The following is a 24,581-nucleotide window of genomic DNA, read 5'->3' on the forward strand; positions in this document are numbered from 1 at the left end:
TGGATCGCAACCCTCAGTGTCGCGCCCGTACCGGACCGGGACCGGCAACGGGATCGCAACCCTCGGTGTTGCTCCCACGCCTTGCTCAGCCAGTGAGCGGGAACCGGTCTGTATGTGGGATCCGAACCCTCGGCGGGAGCGCCTGCCGTGCTTCCCAGGCGGCGCACTGCAGCAGTGCGCCACCGGGCCGGCCCCCAGAAAGCGAGTACTTTACATGAAAAAAAATAAATGAATACAATGGTATTAAATTTGGCATGGAAAGCCTTTTATGAAGTATTTTCCTGAATTATGCAATCTCAATCTTTTGGAGCATTGTGACTGATAATTTAAAAGTCATTGGATGTTTTTGACACAGGGCAGAAATTTGTTACATGGTTCTTTTTCTTAGCTTGATCTATTTAATGCTACTTGCTAAATCTAGATAGTTAAGGAATAGGGCAAATATAACCTAAATTAGGACTACTTCAAGGTACATGTAATTTATTCTTGTCTAAAATCTATAATGTAGTATTTTCCTAAACTATGAGTTTATATTTTATTTCCTTAGCAGTGTTTGGCATTTTATAACCTGGAGTAATTGTGTTTCAATGTACAAGATAGTGTGGATAATAAAATCTCAGTATTAACAATCATGAGTTTTAAGACATGTAGGTTGTAGACATGGAGCTAGGCTGTAAGAGAGATCATGTCAGGTCTCAGCACAGAAAAGCATCAGTGCCTGAGGATGTGTGATTTTCTTACTTCATTTATCAGGTTCCCCGATTAGGTTAGTTTCCTTCTTGAGAGAAGTGACACATTTTTCCAGAGAGAGGCAAACAATGGGAAACCTTTACATAGAAGGTCAGACATCATCAGCATTAGGTAATTTGATTTAAACATGGGGAGGAATTTTTGGCACATGGATGGGTGGGACATGGTCTAGATGGAAGATGTAAAAACGTGGTTATTTAGTCCTTTAGTTGCCATTTATTTTTTTTATTGTGAGAAAATACATATAAGGTTAAATTACCATTTTTAAGTGTACAGTTCAGTGGCATTAAGTACATTCCCATTGTTATGCATACATGACCACCATCCATCTCCAGAACGTTTTTCGTCTTTCCAAACTGCAACTCCATACCTGTTAAACAATAATTCCCCTGTCCCTCCTTTCCCCAGCACCTGATAACTACCATTCTACTTTCAGTCTCCAGGAATTTGACTATTCTAGGTACCTTGAGTAGAGTATCATACAGTACTTATGTTTTTGTGACTGGCTTATTTCATTTAGCCTGATGCCTTCAGGGTTTGTCAATGTAGTGGAATGTAACCAAATTTTATTCCTTTTTACGGTTGAATTTTCCCATTGTATGTATAAACCACATTTTATTTATACATTAATCTGTCAATAGACACTGGGTTGCTTTTACCTTTTGGTGCCATATGGCTTTCACTTCTTGGTGCCATTTACTTTTAAATCATTAATTATGTCTATTATAAAAAAGTATTTGGATTTGACAGAAACTAGCCTAGAAGATCAGATATGGTCTTGCCCATGTGCATTCTTGGTCACTGGAGGTTTCATTCATTCAACAAAAATGTGAGCAGCTACAACATGCACCATGCTAGGTGCTGCAAGTACAGTAGTGCTCATAAACAGACATGGCACCAGCCACTGTCGAGATTAGAGTATAGCGGGGGAAGCAGACACTTAACTGCTTAAATAATCTCATGATTAAATCCAGACATGGCACCAGCCACTGTTGAGATTAGAGTATAGCGGGGGAAGCAGACACTTAACTGCTTAAATAATCTCATGATTAAATCTAAAGTCATAACTATAATAAATAAGTGCTTCAGTGAAGAGATAAACATTATCATGAGAACTCCGAGGGCATTTCACCAATGTGATTTTGGGGCACTAGGGAAATCAATCCGGAAAGGAAGGGAGGAGGAGAGTTTCAGGCAAAGGAAAAACCATGTGCAAAGGCCCTTCTGCCCATCAAGGAAGCAAGAGCAGCCTAAGCAACCTGGAGTGCAGTGAATGAGCATGAGCATGGTATAAGTCTGGAAAATGTATAAGTCTTGCGACTAGGATAAGGGTTTTGGTCTTTATGTCAGGAGCAGAAGGAAGCCATTGAAGTGTTTTTAATTTGTAAAAGGGGCTCAGTGTTTGATGGTGAAATGATCAGACTTCAGTTTTGAAAAGATCTCAGGAGGTAGTATGGTAAATGGGTCGTGTGGATGGTCTTAGAATTGAATCCAGAGAGTAGAGAGTTCACTAATGAGAATTTTGTGGTTCTCAAAGAAAAAAATACTGATTGGAGTAGGATAATAACAGCAGAGATGAAGAGAAATCTAAATTTGAGAAAAATTAAAAAATTTAATTAGGGGACATTGTGATGGATTGGACATGGAGAAAGGTGTTAAGGACAACTCTAGATGTATAAATTGTGTAAAAGGATCATGATGGCCAATAATTTGAGTAGTGCATGGGATGAGGAAATGATAAAAGCCGACACAGTAGATTTGGTTGTGAAGTGGGACAAGAAGTTACATTGTAGCCATAGGAAAATATAGGGTCTAGGGAAGGTTTCTGTTTTTGTTTCGTTTTGGGGGTGGGAGAGACCTGAACATTTAAAAGCTGGTGGGGGGCCGACCCCATGGCTCACTCGGGAGAGTGCGGCACTGGAAGCGTCGAGGCCGCGGGTTTGGATCCTATATAGGGATGGCCCGTGCACTCACTGGCTGAGCGTGGTGCGGGCGACACCAAACCAAGGGTTGCAATACCCTTACCGGTCACAAAAAAAAAAAGCTGGTGGGGAGGACCTCTGGTTGTGGGAGAGAGGTTAAATATGTATGAAAGGGTGCACTCACTGGGTGAGCGTGGTGCGGGCGACACCAAACCAAGGGTTGCGATACCCTTACCGGTCACAAAAAAAAAAGCTGGTGGGGAGGACCTCTGGTTGTGGGAGAGAGGTTAAATATGTATGAAAGAAAAGGGACAATGAATAATACAAGAAGTTTAAAAAAGAGGTGGGGATGAGTGGGGATAAGGATCCAAAATAGGGATGTAGAGGGAATGGTTGCCTTTAGATATGGGGAAAAAGGAAGGAGACTTGGGTGGATGCAGTCCCTAGATGGACTGAAAAGAAACACAAGTTAGAAAGTACTGACAGTTCTAAAGTCAATTATTAAATATGCTAGATTTTCCATATCTATTTTTTGTTATGAATCCCATTTATAGCTAGATTTGATTGTGAGAAACTGACCAATGTTTCCGTGTTAAAATGTCTTTATTACTTGTCAACTATAATGCGGTCTTTCAAATAACCTGCATACCTAGGTGAAATCAAGAGTTTATGGCAGAATAATGTATTCTGATTTAATTTCAACTGTCTCTTGAAGTTTGATTTGGTTTAAGGAAAAAAAATACCTGGGTGAGTTTATTTTTATATTATTTGCAAGGCAATATGTGCATGTGTGTATGTGTGTGTATGTATGGGTGTTTGTGAAAATCACATCTTCTAAATTTATACAAAGCTTTGTCAAGTGTGCATTTTATAAATTTTTGATAGATGCTTGTTTACTGTAGAAGAGCGGTATTTGAAGGTTGGGGTAGAGGTCACATTGATTTCTTTATCTTTACCTTGGTGAAAAATCATATTTTAGTTCAAAGCTATTCAAGTAAGTCCTTGCTCCGTCTTCCCACCCTGTCTTCAATGATATTATTTGGAGTCAGCAATCAATGGATTCCATCCCTCTGAGACTTGCTTAACCTAGAGCCGCTGATATAATACAGGCAAGAGCTTGTTACTTTATCTGAATTGTCCATCGATACCTTAATGAGTGAAATGGTTAAGTAGAGGAGGGGGCGAGCCTTATGGAATGTGTGTACCGTTTGAGCTGAATATTTCAGTGTATATAGGGAGAGGGAGGGTGGGAGAGAAATCCACTTACATCACTAGAACTGCATTGAGTGTGAGCCTTGCAGGTTAAGAGACAGACTACAGTGTCTTGCTTTCTGCAGGAAGCAGCAATGCCGTTTGTTTCCTAAGAGGAATTTTTTATTTAGAAAAGGAAGCTTTCTCTCTACCCAGGAAATGGCTTTCCTTGTGCGTTGCTATGCCAACTGCCTGCAGCCATGGTCCTCCAAAGTAAGCACAATAATGTAATTATATTGGTGTATTGCATTCAGACTCATGATTCTTGAGATTTTGTGTGTGCATGTGCTGTGTTTCTGTTAGTGACTCTCTTCCTAGCAGGCATGCTTGTGTTGAGTGTGAGGGACAGACATCATTAAATTAAATGTCCATCAGTGTCATGCTGCTAAGATTAATTGTGCAAACTTGGTTAGCGGAGTGGGACAGAGATCACTGGTCACCACTCTGTCAGCATCATTAGCAGCTAGGGAGGAGGTCCCGATTCACACGCTCTGCCCTGATTTTTTTCTTTCTTTCTTTTTCTTTTTTCTTTTTTTCTTGCTTGGAGGGGTCTGTATGTGTGATTGCAAATGAAACAAGAGTATTAACAATGCTTGACTGAATACTAGAGACTGTTCTTATACCACCCTGACTAATATAATTCTGTATTAAGCCTTTTTGAGCAGAGTCTGTGTGCAGTCAGCCATTTTAGCTTTTTTTTTTTTTTCTTCTTCCTTTTCTTTTGGCTCTTGTTCTTCAATCTCAGAAATGATCTTGTTCTCTTGGAAGACTGAGACCTGTATGAGGTTTTCTCAGTCTTGTGATAGCCTAAGATGGTTAGAGTTACAATGTTATAAAAATGGAGACGAACACCGTTGCTCGGATTCCTTTTCTGGTCTACAAGTGTGAAGGGTTTTTTAAGCTTACCAGTAGTGACACTTTAAGCTGCAGCTTGGTTTTCCCTCCTCCCCCCCCTTTTTTTCTTTTTCTTTTAATTTAATGCTATAGAGGGTGACTTGCCATCGTGAGAGATTGGTACATGATGTGTAGATTCAGTTCAGCATATGTTTCTTCATTATGAAACCACTAGCAATCCCAGCTAACCATGGAGTTATGGGCCAGCAGGAGAAACATTCAGTAAGTATCGCAAATGCTGCTTGGGCTTTGATAGCACGTCATAGGGAACTGCTTTAAAATGGGAATTGTTGCTCTTTCTCTTCAGGGAAAACAATTTTTGTAGAGGGTATAATAGTCTGCTTGGAGGAGGGAGGGTAGGTTACAGCTGTCTTGTTCTTCCAATTTTGTTGTAATTTAAAAAATTTTAAACAAGATCAACAATTCATTTAAAGCAAAATCACTGACATTGAGAAATAATAGACAGATGATTTTTATAATAAGAAACTAAAATTTGACAATTTAGATTTAACTTAATTGAATATTTTTTAAAGAATGTTTTTGAAGTTGAATTTAATGAGAGATCATGAGAAAGGTTATTGAAACAGAGAATCTGTAGTGAGGAATTCACATGTAGATTTGAATGAGGGAGATAGAGCTTTGGTTATTAATTCGGTAATAAAATAATCAGTGGGACTCATCTGACTTTTTAACATGTATTAATTGGTGATAAAATATAGGATTTTTTTTAATGCCACAGAGAAAAATTATTGCTTCTTTATAATTGATCCCATGAGTCATCTATGCATTTGTCATGCTGAAGTCCCATAGGCAGCTACTGCTGTGTGTGACAAACACTTTTCTATGCCTAACACCAAGTTAGAACCTTCTGTTTCAGGAAAGTGAGTTCTCACAGTGCTACTTTTATATCACCATGTTGGAAGTTTTCTGCCATCACACTAATTCACCTGATTGATACATATATAAAATCCCCCAAATGAAAATGCATAAATTTAGGCAGCTTACATAGAAGTTTTAAGTATTTTTGAAATGTCTACTTCTACATCCTAGCATCGAGCAGGTTATTACATTAGGGTATAGGAATTTTCTTTTACGTATTCTAAAAACGATGAGATGTTAAGCTTAAAAAATGGATGTAAATCGCTGAGGCTTTGAATATTTATAGATAGGCGGCCATGAATTTAGAATATTTAAATTCTTAGGTTTATGGATTAATTTTTTATCATTATGAACAAAATTATTAACTAAATTTAAGAAATTTTATTAGATGAAGTGACTGTAAATCGCTGAGGCTTTGAATATTTATAGATAGGCGGCCATGAATTTAGAATATTTAAATTCTTAGGTTTATGGATTAATTTTTTTATCATTATGAACAAAATTATTAACTAAATTTAAGAAATTTTATTAGATGAAGTGACTCTTACTACAGCAGGAGCTGTGTTGGAAGCATGTTGTGATACAGTGCTTAGAGCCCAGCCCCCTCATAATGAGGTCCTTGTGGTACTTCACTAATTAAATCTCTTCGGATCAGATCCAGAAAAAGACCAGCCTTATACTTAATTTCACTATTAGGAAAGGTTGTTATAGAGACGTTCCATTGTAGTTTGATTTTATTAAAAAGGACTTTTGAAATTAAGCTCCTCTGTAGTCGTGATTTTTCCAGATAAAAGTAAGAGTATTAGTTAAACTATACTTGAGAAACCTTAGAAACAAAATTTAAACTACAGGCTCCTTATTTACCTTTTTCTTATATCCTTTCTCAAAATGCATGGAGTATTTAATTTAATAATAATATAAATTATATATTATATGTTAATAATGTATATAAATAATATAAATTTAATGAACAAAGAAAATTTTCAAAACTGTTGGCAGGGAAAGGAAAAAGGATTACTAGAATTTTGAAAATAAGAGCCATTGGAACAGATAATACCAAATAGTGTATAGACTAGATATCTGATACCTTATTCTATTAGTATATTTGTTTCCTGACAAGTGCTTTATACTCTTATTTTGCTAAAATGTAGGGTAATGCTTATGACAAAGGTAACACTAGCCGTAAAGTAACTCTGGATCAAGCAATTTATAGAAAACATGTGAGTGGTATTTCTGATGATAACTTTTGTTGGAAGTTGAAATACAGGAATTTGCTATACCAGAGATATGCAGCAGAGTTAGCAGCTTGTATCAAGATCTTGCTGTGTACTTGTTGACCAGTCCTTTGGTTATCTAGATTTTGGCTGTTTAATAATCAGACCTCAAAAACTTTAACTCTATGTGAGGAGTTGAATAAGAGAGAATTACTCTGGCTCTCACATAATGGATGACTCAGTAAACAGGTGTTGAGCAAAAATGAGTGAGAATGCCCCTCTTCTAGTCTAGGAGGCTTTTAGAGAATAATGTTAGAGCTAATTTCAAATGAGTAAAATTTACTAAATTCACAAATACTTCCAGTTTTGCTTCTTTGAAAAGTTTGTGGCTTTTAATGTGGTTTTGTTTCTTTGACTCCAGAAAGGAGTGCAGTACTGAAAAAAGCATTAAATTTGGGAGACATGTTTGGGCACAAGTAGGGAACTCAATTGTTTTTCTTTGTCAGAATTTTTCAGAGCCTGTGGGCTTTTATTATTTATTAATTTTCTGTCTTAGTGCGTATCTCGGTTTCTGGCACATAATAGCTGTGTAATAAATATTGTTAGATTTGTCATTTATTTGAATTTTGGATTAGTGGAATCTCATTTAACTCTCTTTTAACACCCATTTAAAATTTTACATATTTTAATCATACCTCCTCCCCATCCCTGTTCTATTTGGTTAGTTGATAACACTAAGATGAATACCTGGGTGTCACCAGAAATGCACTCGGTACTTGACTGTATTTTTATAATCACGCAGTGCTTTTCAGTTAGTCTTTAGAGGAATCTTGTGAATTTGTAAATATAAAAATATAAAAATCTTGTGATTTTTGAAAGTGAGAGGAGATTATTAACATTTCAGAAGTATGTTATAAAACTGCATTTTTCAAAAGACCCCGGTGGGACCACTAGTTGTATACATGGTACTATAACTGTTTTGTTTTATAGGCTCGATAAGTTGGGGAAAATGTTAGGATAGTATTAAAAGTCTTTTTATTCAATTTACTAACCGTTTTGTTTCTCATCATGGAACCCCTCCCTCCCCTTTTTGCCCAACTCTGATGCCTTTGAAAATTCTGCAAAACAGGGTGACTTTGAGGCTTTGTAAATTTATAAAATAAATCACTTTAAAGTAAATTAATTTGATGCTATCAAACTGATAACCTGTTTTGCAGTTTTACAATTTCATGAAAATTGATTTATGTGGTGCGCTTTACTTATAATAAATCATACCTGAAGGCATGATCAAGTAATACAAGTGGTATACATAAGAAAATGCCTTCCTTAAATGTAGGGAATAAATTGCAGTAGCTACCATTTATTAAGCACTTATTGTATGGCAGGCACTATATTACATATTATTGGACAATTCTTACAAAAACCCTCTCACAAAAGACGTATTATCACCTTTTTAGAGATGAGGAAACTGAGATTAAAAAATTCAGTAATTTTTTCCAGGGACATATCACTAGTAAGTGGTAGAGCCATCATTGGAACCCTTGTTTTAACCACATACTTATGTGATAACCTCCCTTTTGTGGCCAGATTTAGTCTAAATTTAGTGTGCAGACTGTATAATTAGGAGAGCTGGTATTAGCTTGTGGAATACACAATTTGAAAAAAGTGCTTGCTTTTTGCCCACTACTCTCTTTTTCACGGCATGTGTGACATTCAGAGGACTGTTAACCTAAAAGAGCAACAATATCATTGTCAAAATTATTTTATAAAACTTTCTGTTGCTTGGCTCAGTCAATGATGCATCTGTCCTTCTTGAAAGTGTCTTGAAACTTGAGTTGGGATGATCAGGAATAGATGCCATTTAGCCTAATTCCTCCCTCATTCTGCTTTTCTGTGTTTGGCCCTGCCATGGCCATTCTCCTTTTTGCTGTTTAACTCTTTAAACATAAACTCCATGCCTCATCCTCCTCTGCTTTTTCCTCCTCTGACTGTCTGCCCATGGCTACTTGTGCTCCACGGGGAGCGCCGAGCCTGCTATTTCGTCTCCCCCATTTCTGCCCTGGTGAACCCTGCTTATATCACAGAGTGCAACTTCAATTCATGATCACCTTTTCATAATCACTTTTAGTTTCTGCCCTGGTGATATAACCCTGCTTATATCACAGAGTGCAACTTCAATTCATGATCACCTTTTCATAATCACTTTTAGGTTCATGCTGGCCATGACTTGTTTGTAGCCATATATACCAATTTCATTATTTCATAAGTCCCTTAACCAAGAAGGATTGGAATATAACTTAAACATATTGTCAAAATTTCTGTCAGTTATTTAAGGCCCTCTGTAATCTATATTCTTCTCCTTACACAAACGTATTTTTCCCCTATTTCTTCTTTATTAACCATAGTAAGAGAACTAATCATGGTTTTTTTCTTTCTCACTTTAAATATCATATTTTATATGATTGAAATACTGATAATTAATTTGTACCAAAACACATGCTCTATATGCTTTGGTCTTATAGGCATAATTATCCCTTAAGCATAACCTGGAATTTCTTTAGTCCATCTTCTTGATTTTAGGCCTGACCACACTCTCAAATATTTTATTCAGGTAATCTGCTAAGAATTCTTCCAGAGTGATGCTTCAGTTTTCCTCATTTTCCTGTGCTTAACAATAATCATATAAAAATTATTTTTATAGTAAATTTAAATCCTTAATGAAATACTTTTTAATGCTTACTTTATATGCCTGGTAAAAAAAAAAAAGAAAGAATAATTTATTACTGTCATGTCTGTATCACTCTTTGTAAACTTTTGAAAGCCTTTCGTAAGTAGGTCAAATAACCATTTTATCATTATCCATGTATTTTATTTGGATTATGGTTGAAATTTATCAGAACTTACGCACACAAACATGGACTGTACATGGTGCCATTTGCAATCAAGAGAAATATAAAGAACTGTAAAGATGCAGCATTAAATCATAAATGCATGAAATTAATTGTAGAACATACTGTACTACTGTAATAATTTCATAGCCTCCCATTGCTATTGCAGCGAGCTCACGCGTTGCGAGTATCTGCTTAAAACACCAAGTGGCCCTAATTATCTCTGTGTGAGTAGTTTGTCTGTCCTGTAAATTGTGTATGGCAGTAAAAAGGGATCTCTTGCAATTGCTGCTGTGTATTTTTCATCTTATAAATAGATGACATAAATTTACAGTATTGATAAATACAGTATAGTACTGTAAATGTATTTTATCTTCCTTATGCTTGATAACATTTTCTTTCAAAATATGTGTTAATTGACTCTTTATTTTATGGGTAAGGCTTCTGGTCAACAATAGGCTATTATTAGTTCAGTTTTGGGGGAGTCCAAAGTTGTACACAGATTTTTGACTGCATGGGGGTGGGTGTCCTTACCCCCATGTTGTTTGAGAATCAACTGTAGTTATGTCTTATTCTCTCTACTTTCTCATATATATGCTGTATGCAAGTGTATGACATATAATAATCTTATTTAATTGCATAGTCTGTGGTATGTGTCATATCTGCATAGTTTTTCCGTCATCTCTTGTCTATGTTTCTTTTTTACTCTTAAGTCATTATATAAATATTTCCCGTATGCTTCAGATCTCTTCATTCCATATCAGTACAACAGGGCCTCTTTTATAACTTATACTGGATGTTCTTCATAAAGGCTGTTTTCAGAGACATTGTAGGCATGGATCAGCCTTACATGATTGTTAAAGTGACAGTCTGAACATTTTCTTTACAGTTACTAAGGTCACATTTTTCTTTAGTGAAATCTGGGGAAATACATCATTTGATTATAATATTGACTTGGCTTGATTATAAAATGAAACATACCCTCCTTCCCCTTCTTTCTACTCATATATCTATATAGATGTGTGTATTTTGTATATGGGTGAGTGTCAGTGTAAATCCATTACCTCATTTCTAATTTAGATATGGAGAAAAAGCTAGAATTTAAAATTCTGCTTGGTTTACTTTATTAGTACAGGTTAATTTGGGGGGACATATGCCCTATCTGTTGTGATAGATGTTTTATTTTTTTACATCTCTTTTAGATATCTTAAAAATACAGATTACAATAGAGGCATCTTATTATGGGGTATTTTCAATAGGTCTTCATTTCACTAATTTTATGAAAAGTGGCAGAACACATCATCACACTTTTCATGATCAAGGAAGACAGTGAAACATGACTGTAAAAAAGCTGTGGAGTTGTAATCTTTTGATTTCCTTTCTTCTAGGGAAAAAAAAATGGGTAAACCAGACATTTTTACTCTTTGTTTACATCTTTACTCTTTAATAAGTAGATGCACTCCTTTTGGTTTTTCTCAGTAATTAAGGAATATTTGGAATTAAGTGGGAGTATTGTAGCATATAGTTTTTCTGGGTATCATGGAACTGAGAAGAACTATTAAAGGTACTATAGTACCTTTAATAATAGTGAAAAAGAAGATTGCTTAGAGTTCCTTGTCAGTAAAGATTTCATAGGATTTTGTAGTCACTAGGCCTAGAGTGGCTGGGTTGGTGAGAGTGGGGAAGGGTGGCAAAAGTTGAGTGATGAGTGTAATTTATACTCCAGGTTTTCAGTGATTAAGAATGTGAGGGATGAAATTAGCTTTTCTTTATGGCTAATTAATGTTTCACTTATTTGTTTTCTTAAAAGTATACGTTTGTTTAAGTGGCAATAAAATATGAATCTGTAAGGCTTCCTATTTCTTGTTTAAATGAATATAATTAATGGAAATAATTAAATGTCAAAGTCATACTATTTTGGGGATAATGTTTCTCTAAATATAAAAATAATGCCTGTTTTGGTTTGTGTTATGGTTACTCAGGCAACAGTTTGACTGTGGCTTGTCTGTTGCTAGTCTTGTGCATAATTTATAATTAAAAAATACATAGGTGTCCACTGAAGAAAAGATAGAAAAGGCAAGGTCAGAAAAAGAATAACAATTTCACTACACACTACCAGATAAAACCATTGTTAACATTTTGGTATAAATCTTTTTATTATATAGATGTTTTTATGTTATACTATAGTGTAAGTCTGGTAATGGTATTTCCTCTAGATTTTTTTGCCCTCAAAATATATGTAGATGATATATTTAAGGACAACTAATTTAAGAGATACATTATAACTATTATGGAGCTTCTATCATAAGCTGCTTGGTCAACTTTAAGTTTTAAAGTGTCATATATAATTATATTTATTGTCTATTAATATATAATATATAACATGATATATATTTTATAATATATATTACATTTAGGGGAAAGTTATTTACTTAAGAACTTTATTTAGTGTTAGAATTCTCCCATAAATATGGAAACGAATGCAGCATGATTTTAATAAAGCATATTATATTTATACCATAGGGCTTTTCTTCAAGTTTATGCAAAATTTTAAGATATGGGAAGTTAGTATTAAAGTGTCAAAGAAAGAGAAGTGAAATTTCAAGTAGCTTAGCTAAAGAAAATAAAAATACATATGACAACATTTCTTTCCTTCTGTTTTCTGATGTGTACCATAAGCCTTTTCTCACTAAAATTTTTTGCTGTTAGTTGAGCATATCCCCAGATTTCTCTACCCTTCATTATCCTTTTTATTCCCTCCGAAAAAAAATTAACAACTAGATAGAAATAAGAATTAAAGCAAGACTGTTGAATAACAAACCTCACAAAAATTGGCAGTAGTAATATTACATGAAAAGTTCATTTTGCTGTAGGAAAAGAAATGTGGATCACTTTACTTGTTTTTTAGTTTTTTTCTCAGAGTAAAGCTATTTAAGCTCTCTTTAAGTCAAAAGAGGAGACTATAGATTATAGTTCTTAAAGTGTCTTAGTGTTAGCTTAATAAAATGTTACAAATTAACATATCTGAGTACTTAGTAAATGTGTGGCTAATCAGAAATGAAGTAAATCTGTATTGATATTAAAAATCAGGTTAAAAGAAATATGTTTTTACATGAAAACACCCATTGACTACCACAGCAGCATTCTGAAATAATCATAAAATAAGAATTATACATAGGGGTTAAAAAAAAAATACAAAACCTTATTTACATTACTTTTGTCCTTTTCTCATCTGAGAAGTTTCATTTTGTTTTATTTTAAAATTATATGTTCTGCTTATTTGCTTTGTGAGAAGAGAATATTAATAATGAAATAGCATATTTTAAATGTTTTCTTGTGGGTTTTCTTCACAGTTCTATAAAAGAAGTTAAAAAATATGGTTTGAAAATGTTGCATTTGGCTGAAGTAGCATATATTTGAATGCTAGGTGAGCGGTATGGACAAAAAATACATAGGAACACACAGGCAGGAACGTTAACCTGCAATTTGAGTAGTCCACGAAAGAGGAAATAAGACTTGACTTATACCACAAATAATGGCAGGACAAAAGCAAGATGTGAAGAAAAAAGGAAATGAGAGGAATTTTTTGCAAGGCAAAGGGAGCAAGTTAAAGCATTGAATCGAAAGTGTTTATGCGCAATCGAGAAACAATGAGTAGATAAATTTGGCTGAGTTGGAGGGGCAACTGGAGGAAAGTTGGGTGATGAGGGGTCAGGTTGCAGAAGCCTTTAAATGCCAAGTCAAGGAGTTTTGGTCTTACCCTGTAGATCCATGTAATAATATAAATTTGGCTGAGTTGGAGGGGCAACTGGAGGAAAGTTGGGTGATGAGGGGTCAGGTTGCAGAAGCCTTTAAATGCCAAGTCAAGGAGTTTTGGTCTTACCCTGTAGATACATGTAATAATAGGAAAGCCATTAACAGTTGGATATGATAAAATAAAATTGTGTGGTATTGCTAGGGTACCACTGTGGTATTATAATGTTCGTGAGTATGGTCTTTTAGGGTGATTAGTAGAGTCAACCCATCTCTGTTAATCTGGACATAGTTCCATGTAATAATAGGAAAGCCATTAACAGTTGGATATGATAAAATAAAATTGTGTGGTATTGCTAGGGTACCACTGTGGTATTATAATGTTCATGAGTATGGTCTTTTAGGGTGATTAGTAGAGTCAACCCATCTCTGTTAATCTGGACATAGTTGACTCACTTCTAACTATATTATGGGAGCCCATGGAAGGATCAAGAATTCCTTGGATTATTTTCCTCAAAAATTTGATTGTAGGTATTTTAATGAAAATGTCACTTTTCATCAAATCTAAGACACCATTGATTGATTCACCTTACTTTAAATGACCCAGTACTTTCTTTTCATTGATTGTGAGATGGATCCCCATTTCAAAGATGTTAAAATGAAATAAAATCTTAGAATCAATGAAATGTGTATTAGCTATTATCACATTTATATTAGTATATTGAACACTCTCTGTTTAATGTAATTACATTTGTATATTAAAATAGTAGGGTGCAAATAGTTGTGGAATTAGATATATACCATTATATATTATGTATATATATTATATATTGCCAGTTTACTTATCAGAGATTGACTTGTCAAGGAAAATGCAGTGTCAAGATTCACTTGTCTTGGTTATTTGATTGTGAATAAGATTTGGCACCTGTCTTAGAGTTGCTCATAGAACAGTAGTAGGTAAGAGACCTGCTGACATGTGCACTAAGTGTTATGTATGGGGTCCAGTTGAGGAATGTGAAGGGGGCAGCTGCCCCCCCCCCCCCCCCGGGGTGCACTAAGTGTTATGTATGGGGTCCAGTTGAGGAATGTGAAGGGGGCAGCTGCCCCCCCCCCCCCAGGTGGATATGGGTAGACATGGGGAATAAAGGCATTGCAGGCAGATGGACTTCGGAGATTTTGAACAGTACATTAGAGTCATCCAGAAGGCTGGTCAGTTAGCTCAGTTGGTTAGAGAGTGGTGTTATCATACCAAAGTCAGAAGAGCTAGAATATAAGGTTTGAAGAAGGCCAAGATGAAATGGGGTTGAAAATGATCTGCTCCTGTATTGGTTTAAATACTGTACTCTTTTAATTTATGGTGGTGCTGTCATTCCTACCCCAATGGAACCTGAATACTGAATTATATTGAAGTAGCTACCTAGGGTTCCACAGGAGCTCTCAGAATTTAGCAGTGGATGGAACGGGGAAATCTCACTTAGAAAGTGAAACTACTCCTAGTAACCCATCTATAAAAATAACCCAATTAGGAAATAGTTTGTTCATGTGATTGTGAAAGCTGTAATCTGACCAGTTGTAACCTTTGTGAAGAAAGTTGTGTGAAGAGAAGGGATTAGTGAAAGCTGAAGCATAGTGGTCAGAGGAGGGCTACAGAGCCAGGAACTTGGATTTATAATCTGGCTTCACCACTCACTCTCTGTGTGTCCCTGTTAACATGGAATCTTCTTTTGTAAAATGGACATAATAGGTTTGTGTGAAGATTAAATGAGTGCTTGGAGTAATGCATGGCCCACAGTAAGTACAATTCCTATGTTTTTGTAGGCATTGTTTATCCTCCATTATCCAGGAGGTAAGAAAAATTAAATCTGTCATGCAAGTGGACCAAAGACAGGGCATTAGATGTTTTCCTTTAGCTTCAATAATGTGTCCTTAAGTTAATTTGCCTTTTCCCCCTGTACAGTTCCATACTTGGCAAGCTACCTTTTGTTTACTAAGTCAGTATTAGAGTAGAAAAGCAACAGTATTAATGTCATCAGCTAAAATGGAAGGCTTCCTATGTCCTAGGCAGTGTTCTAAAAGCTTTTCATTTATCATCTCGTTTAATCCTCACAACAGTGTAAGTGTGCTGTCCCCTTATTATACATAAAGAAATCAAGGCAAAACGAGGCAAAGTAACTTTCCCAAAGTCACACAGCTAATACATAGTGGAGCCATGGGCAGTCTTTTTTATGCAAACACACATGTATATACAGACATGCGCATCCACCGACCTATTCTGAGAAGCTACATGAAGTACCTGTAAACTTTGCTTTTAGTATGGAGTTGCAAGGATGGACAATTACTTTTGTTTTCTATGTGTTCTGTGGATTATAATTCTCATCAGAAATTTGAGAACAGGTTATTCCTCCCTCTACATGCAGCATAGATTTTTTAAAGTATGAGTTTCAAAAGGATTTCGTATATGTGATATAGTAACTACTACCATCAATATCATAAAATGTAGAGTAACTTGATGTTGATAGAAAGAAAAGCAGTATATTTTCTTCCCCTTTAAGCTTTGCCAGAATTGTAAGAATACAATTTTGTTTTGAAGAACTTATTAACTCTTTACATGCACTTATTCTTTTTTTAAGGTAACCTTTTAGGAGAAGGTTGCCATGCTTATCTGAGATTTCCCATCCCTTTGGTTCTCCAGAGGTCTTTCACATTATCCTGTTTTCAGACTTGAATTTGGAAAAGAATCCTGCTTTGACTTACTCTTTGGATGATATGATTGCTTGCTTAATTTGTTTCCAGTTAGATAAGTAATTTATAGGGAGCTAATTTTAGCATATAGCCAGATGAAGGAGTTTTCTCAGCCAGACAGACTTAGCAACATTGTCCGAGCCATTTAAAATACAGGTAAATAAATAATAATTAGGTCAATCTTTATTACAATTTTGACGTTTCTTTAACCCCTATCAACTAAAACACCTATTCTCGGGACCATGGAAAATAACTATACCTTTTAGAAAGTTATATTAAAATATATTTTAATCTGTCCACAGCATAGTGACCTGAAATCCAATGATTATGTTCCTTCTTGCGTTAACAACAGTCCTTTCTTGGCAGTGCCAGTGGCCGTGGGTTCAGTCTCCATTTTCTGTAGAGAGTCTAGTGGGCTGATGATGGGTGGGGTGTTGGTGGAGGCAGGCCTAGAGCACTTCCTTCAAGGAGTGTGTATCAAGTGCTGGTTGGGTATATGTTACTTCTTTTCTTCATAGTGTTCCTCCTTTAAGTGTCATTCAAAGCTGTTATAGAAAAATATGTTGCCTTCAGTTGGTTTATAATACATTTAATGAGTGGTTTTGAAGTGTTGTCCTGAGCCTGAGAGCAAAAGGGGATGCATTATGAAACATCATAGTGTAGCAAAACCCATTAACAGTGCTCATTGTATATCATCTTCAAGTGTGCTAATAGGGATATTTAAAACAAAGTCCTTTGATTTTTTTTTTCAGCAGTGGACCTTCCCATGTAGCAGTAGAAAGAAACTATTCCACTAGGTTTTTTGTATAGTGAAATAATAAAATACTTTATGTATAAAAACTTTGATTTGAATCGTTCTTCTGATGTTGACTGGGTGTGCAATGGTTAAACAAGTCATTTAACTTCTTGGAGTTTATTTTCTCACTTCATAGTAAACATCATGATTATAATACTGGTCTATTTCAAAACATTGTTTTGGAGATTATTAATGCTTACAGTGATAGTTGTAAACAATTTGCTAAGTACTTATTTTCTTTAATAATCAAACAATATTAGGAGCAAAGTGGGATTCTCTCCATTTTACAGATGAAAACTTGAGGTTTAAGTAAGGAAAATACAAAAAGAGTACATATTTTCGTATCTTGTAACAAACCATAAAACGCTATGTTAATGACAGTTATCAATATTAGATTATAATGTTCTAGAGTCATTCATGTACGGGTTGGAACTCCAGCTATTATTTGAGGCTGTGTGACAGTAAACAAAGCCATTTTTTTTTTTTTTGTGGTCTGTAAAATGCTAAAATGTTCTAAGCCATTTTTTTTTTTTTGTGGTCTGTAAAATGCTAGTAATGTTGTATACTTCATAGATAATGTAGGCATTTTTTTTTTTTTTGTGGTCTGTAAAATGCTAGTAATGTTGTATACTTCATAGATAATGTAGGGATCACATACCTGGCACACGGTCTGACACATAGATCATCCATGAATTCAACTCCTGCTTTTCGAGCTACAAAATTTTCCTTTTTAAAATTTTTAGATACAATGTTGATGGTGATTTGGAGCTTTATTTTTCTTTATCTGATTTTAAGTTCATAGAACATGATTCTCTGTTGGACGTCTGAGATCACTTATGATTTGCTTTAAGATCCTTCATTAACTACTTCTTATAAATTGGTACTGGTTTGCAAAATAGCTCATAAAAGATCATAGTTAATTTGAAAAATTCCTGTTAAATTTTCCTCTAAGTACTTCAAAAATTTGCTTCACTTATTAAGTGATTTTGTGCAAGTAGAGCTGCTTAGTAAGACCTGTCTTTGTAGTCATTTCGTGTGTGTGTTTGCAAGGAGGTATTTTTAGATAGTTTAGCTGAACAGCAATCTGACGTCTTTAGAGGAGACATCAGTTCATTATGTGGATACAAATTCTATGCTTTCAGCTTTTATATACCAAGTCTTAATTTAAATCTGCTCTTCTTGCCTTTTCTAACGAGAGAGACTATATCATGGTATGTATTCTATTCCTTCCTACTGCTGGCCTTTCTATTTAACCTTTGCTTAGAGAAATGATCAAAGTAGAAATGTCTTTATCTGCTCACAACTTAGTATAGATTATAAAAGCATGGAATTTTGGGTCATATTTAAATATGCCATTATACATTATGCTATACAGTGCTTCGCTATTGTGATATGATTCATGGGATCTAAAATAGTCATTATGGGATTCATAAATGCTGCTTTATTTTAAGAAGAAAAATTTAAAGGCCAGGATGTGGGAGTTCTATACCTCTTAACTCTAGATTTTGCTTTATTGATCAAAAAAATAATGCCTTTTGCTTTGTGGAAGATAATTTAATGCTGAGCATGTAAGAGAGACATGGTTATTTGCTTTTTGTTGCTCTAAACACAGTGTTTATATGAAGTTATGATAATATCTTCTTTTTATCTGGTTCTTCTTGTTTCTTTCAAAATACTGGGAAAAGAAGCTCCTAAGGCTTAAGCAAATTAATGTTAGTTGTTTGTGATACTTGTTCTCACAAAAGGGTGTCTTTGGCTAATAAACATAGAAGTTATTTTTTTCTTACTTTACTACAGATAATTTTGGAAAACTATTTATATAGAAATATAAAAGACGATTAATTTTCAAACATATATTCTTCATTCATTTTCCAAAATTTAAAAGTTATATTGACTGCATGTCAAAATATCAGAGCTGGAATGAAAACTTTTGTTATTCATTCAAATGTGTTATCTGCATGGTGTGAAGCATACAGGATTCAAACATGATTCTTAATTTTTAATTTAGTTATTTAATAATGTGTGAATCCACTGGGATTTTAGTGATATTTTAATTATTATGGTGGAATTCCTCATATTTTATCTTATATTGCAAATGTGAAGCATTATCATAGAGAACTGAGTTACTTTACCTAATGCCAAAGAAAGACATATCTTGGAGAGTCAGGTTAATCTATCTGAAGGTGTGAAGATCTTTTATTCTTCAACAAGAAATCTAGTAAGTTTTATATATGTGCGTGTGTATGTATATGTGTGTGTGTGTGTGTGTGTGTGTGTGTGTGTGTATGTATGTATGTATAAAAATATATGGAAGGACCAGACAAGACATTTTTAAAGTATGAAAAACAGTGTGTGTGTGTGTGTGTGTGTGTGTGTGTGTGTATGTATGTATAAAAATATATGGAAGGACCAGACAAGACATTTTTAAAGTATGAAAAACAGAAAGAGGAAATCCTGAAGCCATGACATTTTTCAAAAACCCTTTCTTGTTCTTAAAAATTAGTAGTGTTATGTAACCATTTAAGAATTTATCTAAAGCCTGATATTAAGTGACTCAGATTCCTAGCTTCTTAATGATGCTTCTTTACAGTGAAATTCAAGTAGTTGCCAGATTCTTAAGCCATGAGTTCATTCTCCAGCCCCCCCCCCAAATTTGCATGCAGTAAAAACAGAATCTGTGTTAAAAGAGGTGCTAGCACTGAAATTCTTATATGTTAAGTGTAACATGTTTGATTTTAGGCTGTTTCTCAGTGAAATCATCTGTATATCAATTTAAGAAAAGTGACCAATTTCAGGCTAAAGTTTCTTTCTTTCTTTCTTTCTTTTTTTTTTTTAACTGAAAAGTGGCATAAAAAGCTCTGAAATCTGGATTCATCTCGTCATACCTCCACCAGAATAACAGTTGTCCTTTCAGTTTTGCCCAAATCAACTTAACTGAGAAAGGCACCTGCTTTCTTGCAACACAGAAACACAGTAATGTACTAACCCTATCAACTAAATATGCTCTCATGTAGGCTGAGTATTTTCTTGCCTCAGCCCTGACTTGGAGGGAGAAGCTTATATAAGCTTCTTCTTGCACATATAAACCCAAAGCATCCTTCAGGAATTGTGAAATTGAACATCTCATGAATGTTTTCTAAGGGACTGGTCAGTTTAGCCACCCTAGGGAGGAGTCAGGTTGGAAATATTAAGGATGTAGTTAATCTTTCTCTACCCTTACACACATACACATGTGCAAACACACGCACACACACGCACACACACACACACACAATGAGTCATTTGCACAGAGGTAAGTGAAATAGTGTCCTTGTAGGGGGATATGTAGTGCCTAACTTCTCAAGTGTTCCTTCCAATAGACACCCCCATCCCCCTTTTCTTAAATTAAAGGTGATTAAATCTTTAATTTTTTCATTCCATTCACTTCAAAATATCTCTTAGATTTGAACTATCATTAACTGGAATATATGGAATATATAAAATTCTTGGCAGTTGTGTAATTTATCACCTTTCCCCACCTTTCACCATGTAAGTCAGTTATTCACCTTGGAATTAAAGGTGACTTTCCTTAATTTACTCTTCTTGCATTGACTAGAGATTTTTTNCCTTACCTCAAAAGAAAGAGAAAACTTAAGACCTTTTGTCTCTTGTTACCTCATCTATTTACTGATTTCAAGAATCACTGCCACATCACAGTATGGATCAAAATATCCTCTTCCTCATCATCATAGTCTTCTTGACCATCATTTATTGTTATACTTATATGTGTTAACATGTAAGCATTTGATGAGCAGGTGAAAAGTTTTACGAAGTTTTGCCTAGAAAACCAGACATCCATTGGTTAATTATAATAAAATTCTAGACAGTATATTAAATTACCTGCTAGATATTTTGATGTGGATTTTTCACCTCAGATTTGACATGGCCAAAATATAATTCCTTAGTGTCCCCCAACCACCACCAAAAAGTAAATCTCAAACCAACTGAGCAGTCAACAAATAGTTTCCCCAGTTTTCTCCATCTCACCATCCTCTACATTGCCATCTATTTTGATATTGAAACCCCAAACCTACAAATTATCTTTGGTTCCTCAGGTTGCCCAAACCTCCATATCCTGTAGCAAGTCTTATTTATTCTACCTTCCTTATCATGAGTTTATATTCTTCTCTCCATCTCCGTTATTACCATCCTGGTCCAAGCTGCCATCATCCCACTTGGACTGTTCCAGTTGATTCCTAATGTTCCCCTTATTTCTAATCTTGCCTGTCGTCTTTGTGCCATTCTTTATACAGAAGCCAGCCTTACAAAATATAAATTAGATCATGTCATTTCTGTGCTTTAAAAACTCTTCAGTACCATTGCACTTTGAATAGTACCTACAATCCCTGTAAAACTATGCACGAACTAGCCCCAGCTTGCTCCTCTTACCTCATCTTGAACTACTCCCCTTCTTACCCACTCTGCCTCTGCCTCCTGGACCCTGCTTTTGTTCATTTAACAGACCAAGTCATGGATCCTTTCCACTAGTTGTTTCCTTTGCCTTGAATTCAATCTGTGAGCTTTACCTGGTTGGCTCCTTGACTGTCATATCTTAGCTATAGGGGGATTTCCTGGCTGGCCAATCCAAAGCAGCCACTCAGCCATTTCTGTCATACCATATTATTTTAATTCTCTGCCAAGCATTTACTGTTACGTTTTTGTTTGCTGTTGTCCATATTTTTACTGCTTGTATATTATGTTTCCCCTCATTGGAATACAAGTCTCATGAAAGTAGGGATCTCATCCATTAGGTTCATCACTCTACTTGGATTTCTAGGATGTGTTTAACATAAAAAAGCCATTTAATATTTATGGAATGTGTGAGAGATGAATTAATAAAAGGTACAAAAATGCAGGTGTAGGCAACATGTCAATAAGAAACCAGAATTCAAAATTAGTAGATAATTGTTTTACCTTGGGAGAATTTTTTTTCCTTGTGGCTAGATTAATTTAGATGAAAGTAAATAGGGTATGAAGGCTGAAGGCAATAAGTAGTCAGCAAATGTTAACTACTGAATATTCACATTAGCAATTCTAATGACATATTAACACTGTTAACTATTAGAATTTTGTTTTAAGTCATGGGATTCTTTAACATTTAACATTTGCATAAAATACGGTGATAAATATTGTTTACCCAAGTAGCAAATTTTCTTGTATAAGCTGCTTAGAAATTTTAGATGATGTGGAATTTTAGAAATTCAGACTTTCTATTTAGGAAGAATATTAATATGGATTATATTGAAAATCAAACTGTCTTTGAAGGCCTTCAATATAACCCAGTGCCAAAAACCAGGTAAAGCTACTTGTTTGTTTCTGTAAGTGATGGGACCTTGATCATATAGCATTATGAAAGTTATATGCCTATCTAAGAGCAATCATTATTTTAATGTGGATATATCATGGAATTGAGGTTAAAATACTATGTTAATTTTTGTTTACACGATGTAATGAATCATTAATAATGAATTCCATGTTACTTTTCTGTTTTGGTATTTTTGTGTTTTTAAAAATACTTATTTAATGATACAATTTACATTGTAGAAAATTTGGAAACTGTTCAAACTGTGTTTTCTATTACATAAAAGTAAGATCTGGAATCTAGTTTTAGCAGTAGCATAGCTAGTTCACCTTGCTTCATATCAGTTCCCACAACTACGAGATGAGGAGATTGTGCTAAATGAATCCCTACATCCTTCCAGGTCTATCATTGAGCTTTTATACAAAAACTTGTATTTAGATAATGCTTTATATTATTAGAATTCTTTCACATCTGTCCTTCATTTGTTCTCAGAAATGTCTTGTTAGGTAGGTAGAACAGACCTTGCTATATCTATTCTACACTGGTAAGTAAACTGAACTGCACAGAATTAAAATGATTTTCTTGAGTCACCCAGCCAGCTTGGAAATAGCCATGTATTCTTCCTGCAGTTTCATATTATAATCTTTGACCTCCTGATGCTAATCTCTTGTGATGTTAGGTACTTGGTCAAAATAAGTATTCATATTTAATAAATTACCACTGTGCAGTAACTTGAGGATTTTTATAATCTATCTTATTCCTTGGAAATTTGGTTATTCACCCGCGTAATTTATAGGAAGCCAGTACTAGTTACTAAAGTATTGTAGCAACCCATGGCACGTACCTTGTCACGTTTATGGTTCTTAAGTAGATCCAATTTTTATTTTTCCAAAAAGTTAAAACAGTTGAATACAGAGGTCTCTCTCTAAAGTACCCTGAGGTTAGGCTTGGAAAGGTCATTTTCAAGTGTGTTTGCTGTAGTCTGTATGGCATACCTCACTTCATTCTAACTTCTCTCCCACTTCCATGCTAACTGCTTGCAGTCTATTCTCCCCTGTCCTGCCTGCATTATCTGATAAAACATAACTGGATCTTGTTAACTGCCTGTTTAAAAACACAGTGGCTTCTCATTGAACTTAGAAAGCCTACTTTTGCTTAACTATAGTTACTGTTAGCCTGGGATTGGTATAATTTCATCCCTCTTCTATTCATTGTGTTTTAATTTTATTCTGGTGATTCTACCTGTAATTGCTGGTGGAAGGGGGCAACTTTAGTTTCAGTAAGGGAGAGAACATTGGGATCAGGCAATCGTTGCTTAATTTCTCTCTGCCTGGGCATCCTCGACTCTCAACTAAGGTTAATAGTTCAATGATTTGTCTATTAAGTACTTACTATATTTTAGGCTCCATGTTTGAAGCTAGGGAAGGAGTAATTTAAAAAAAAAAAGCAGATGTATTCTCTTTGGACTCATGTAGAGAGGGCATTGGACTATTAAATCAGCAACTACTGTAAAGGGTGTTTTAAGTTCAGTGACAGGCAACATTCTGGATGTCACAGGAGCATCATACAGGAATTTCTGTCTCCAGGAGGAAGATTCAGAGAATTAGGCAGCCTAGGGGTGAGGGTGTTCTTCCAGGAGGAGAGGACAATGAAGACCCAGAAGAGAGATACAGAGTATGACATGTTAAACACTTGGAAATAGCTTTATATATTTAGTACAGAGACTGAGGGGAAGAGAGAGGAGTGTAAAATGAGCAAAAGAAGACAGTGGGGTGCAGTGGTTAGGAGTGTAAACTTTTTCGTAAGGATAATGAGAGGCCACTAAAACTTTTTTGGCGGGGGGAGTGACATGCTTTAAAAGTTTGCTCAGGCTGCACATAGAGAAGAGACTGAAAGGGAAATCAAGAGATTGTTGTAAGAAGCAATATAGGACAGTGGTAGTGCAGTAGCATTAGAGTGAAATGGAATACTATTTGAAAATCCCATCAGAGTGCTCTCATGCATAGTGGAGTGCAGTTAATTTTATAAGTTCTGTTTTTTCCTGAACGTGAATTGAGGCTATGTAACTTCTAGGTTATGGAAGTTAAACTGTTTATATTTAAAGATATTTTCAAGTTATTAGTGCTTTTTCATGTTTGTGCATGTGCCCTA

General features: G+C 35.1%; 1 protein-coding gene across 4 annotated transcripts in view; it reads left to right on the forward strand.

Moving 5' to 3' along the window:
• The window catches only part of RAPGEF2 (Rap guanine nucleotide exchange factor (GEF) 2), a 168,650-nt gene that overhangs the window by 83,909 nt on the left and 60,160 nt on the right, over window positions 1-24,581 (forward strand). The window contains exon 1 of one of the 4 annotated variants that reach the window (XM_008578800.1): window positions 4,083-4,136. The exons of the other annotated variants lie outside the window; for them this stretch is intronic. Within the exon in view, the coding sequence (XP_008577022.1) occupies window positions 4,083-4,136 (54 nt within the window). Of the gene's footprint in view, window positions 1-4,082; window positions 4,137-24,581 lie in introns of those variants that run through there. 4 annotated transcript variants of the gene reach the window in all.

Source organism: Galeopterus variegatus, unplaced genomic scaffold, assembly GCF_000696425.1.
Source record: "Galeopterus variegatus unplaced genomic scaffold, G_variegatus-3.0.2 Scaffold1760, whole genome shotgun sequence".
In the NCBI taxonomy this organism is placed as follows: domain Eukaryota; kingdom Metazoa; phylum Chordata; class Mammalia; order Dermoptera; family Cynocephalidae; genus Galeopterus; species Galeopterus variegatus.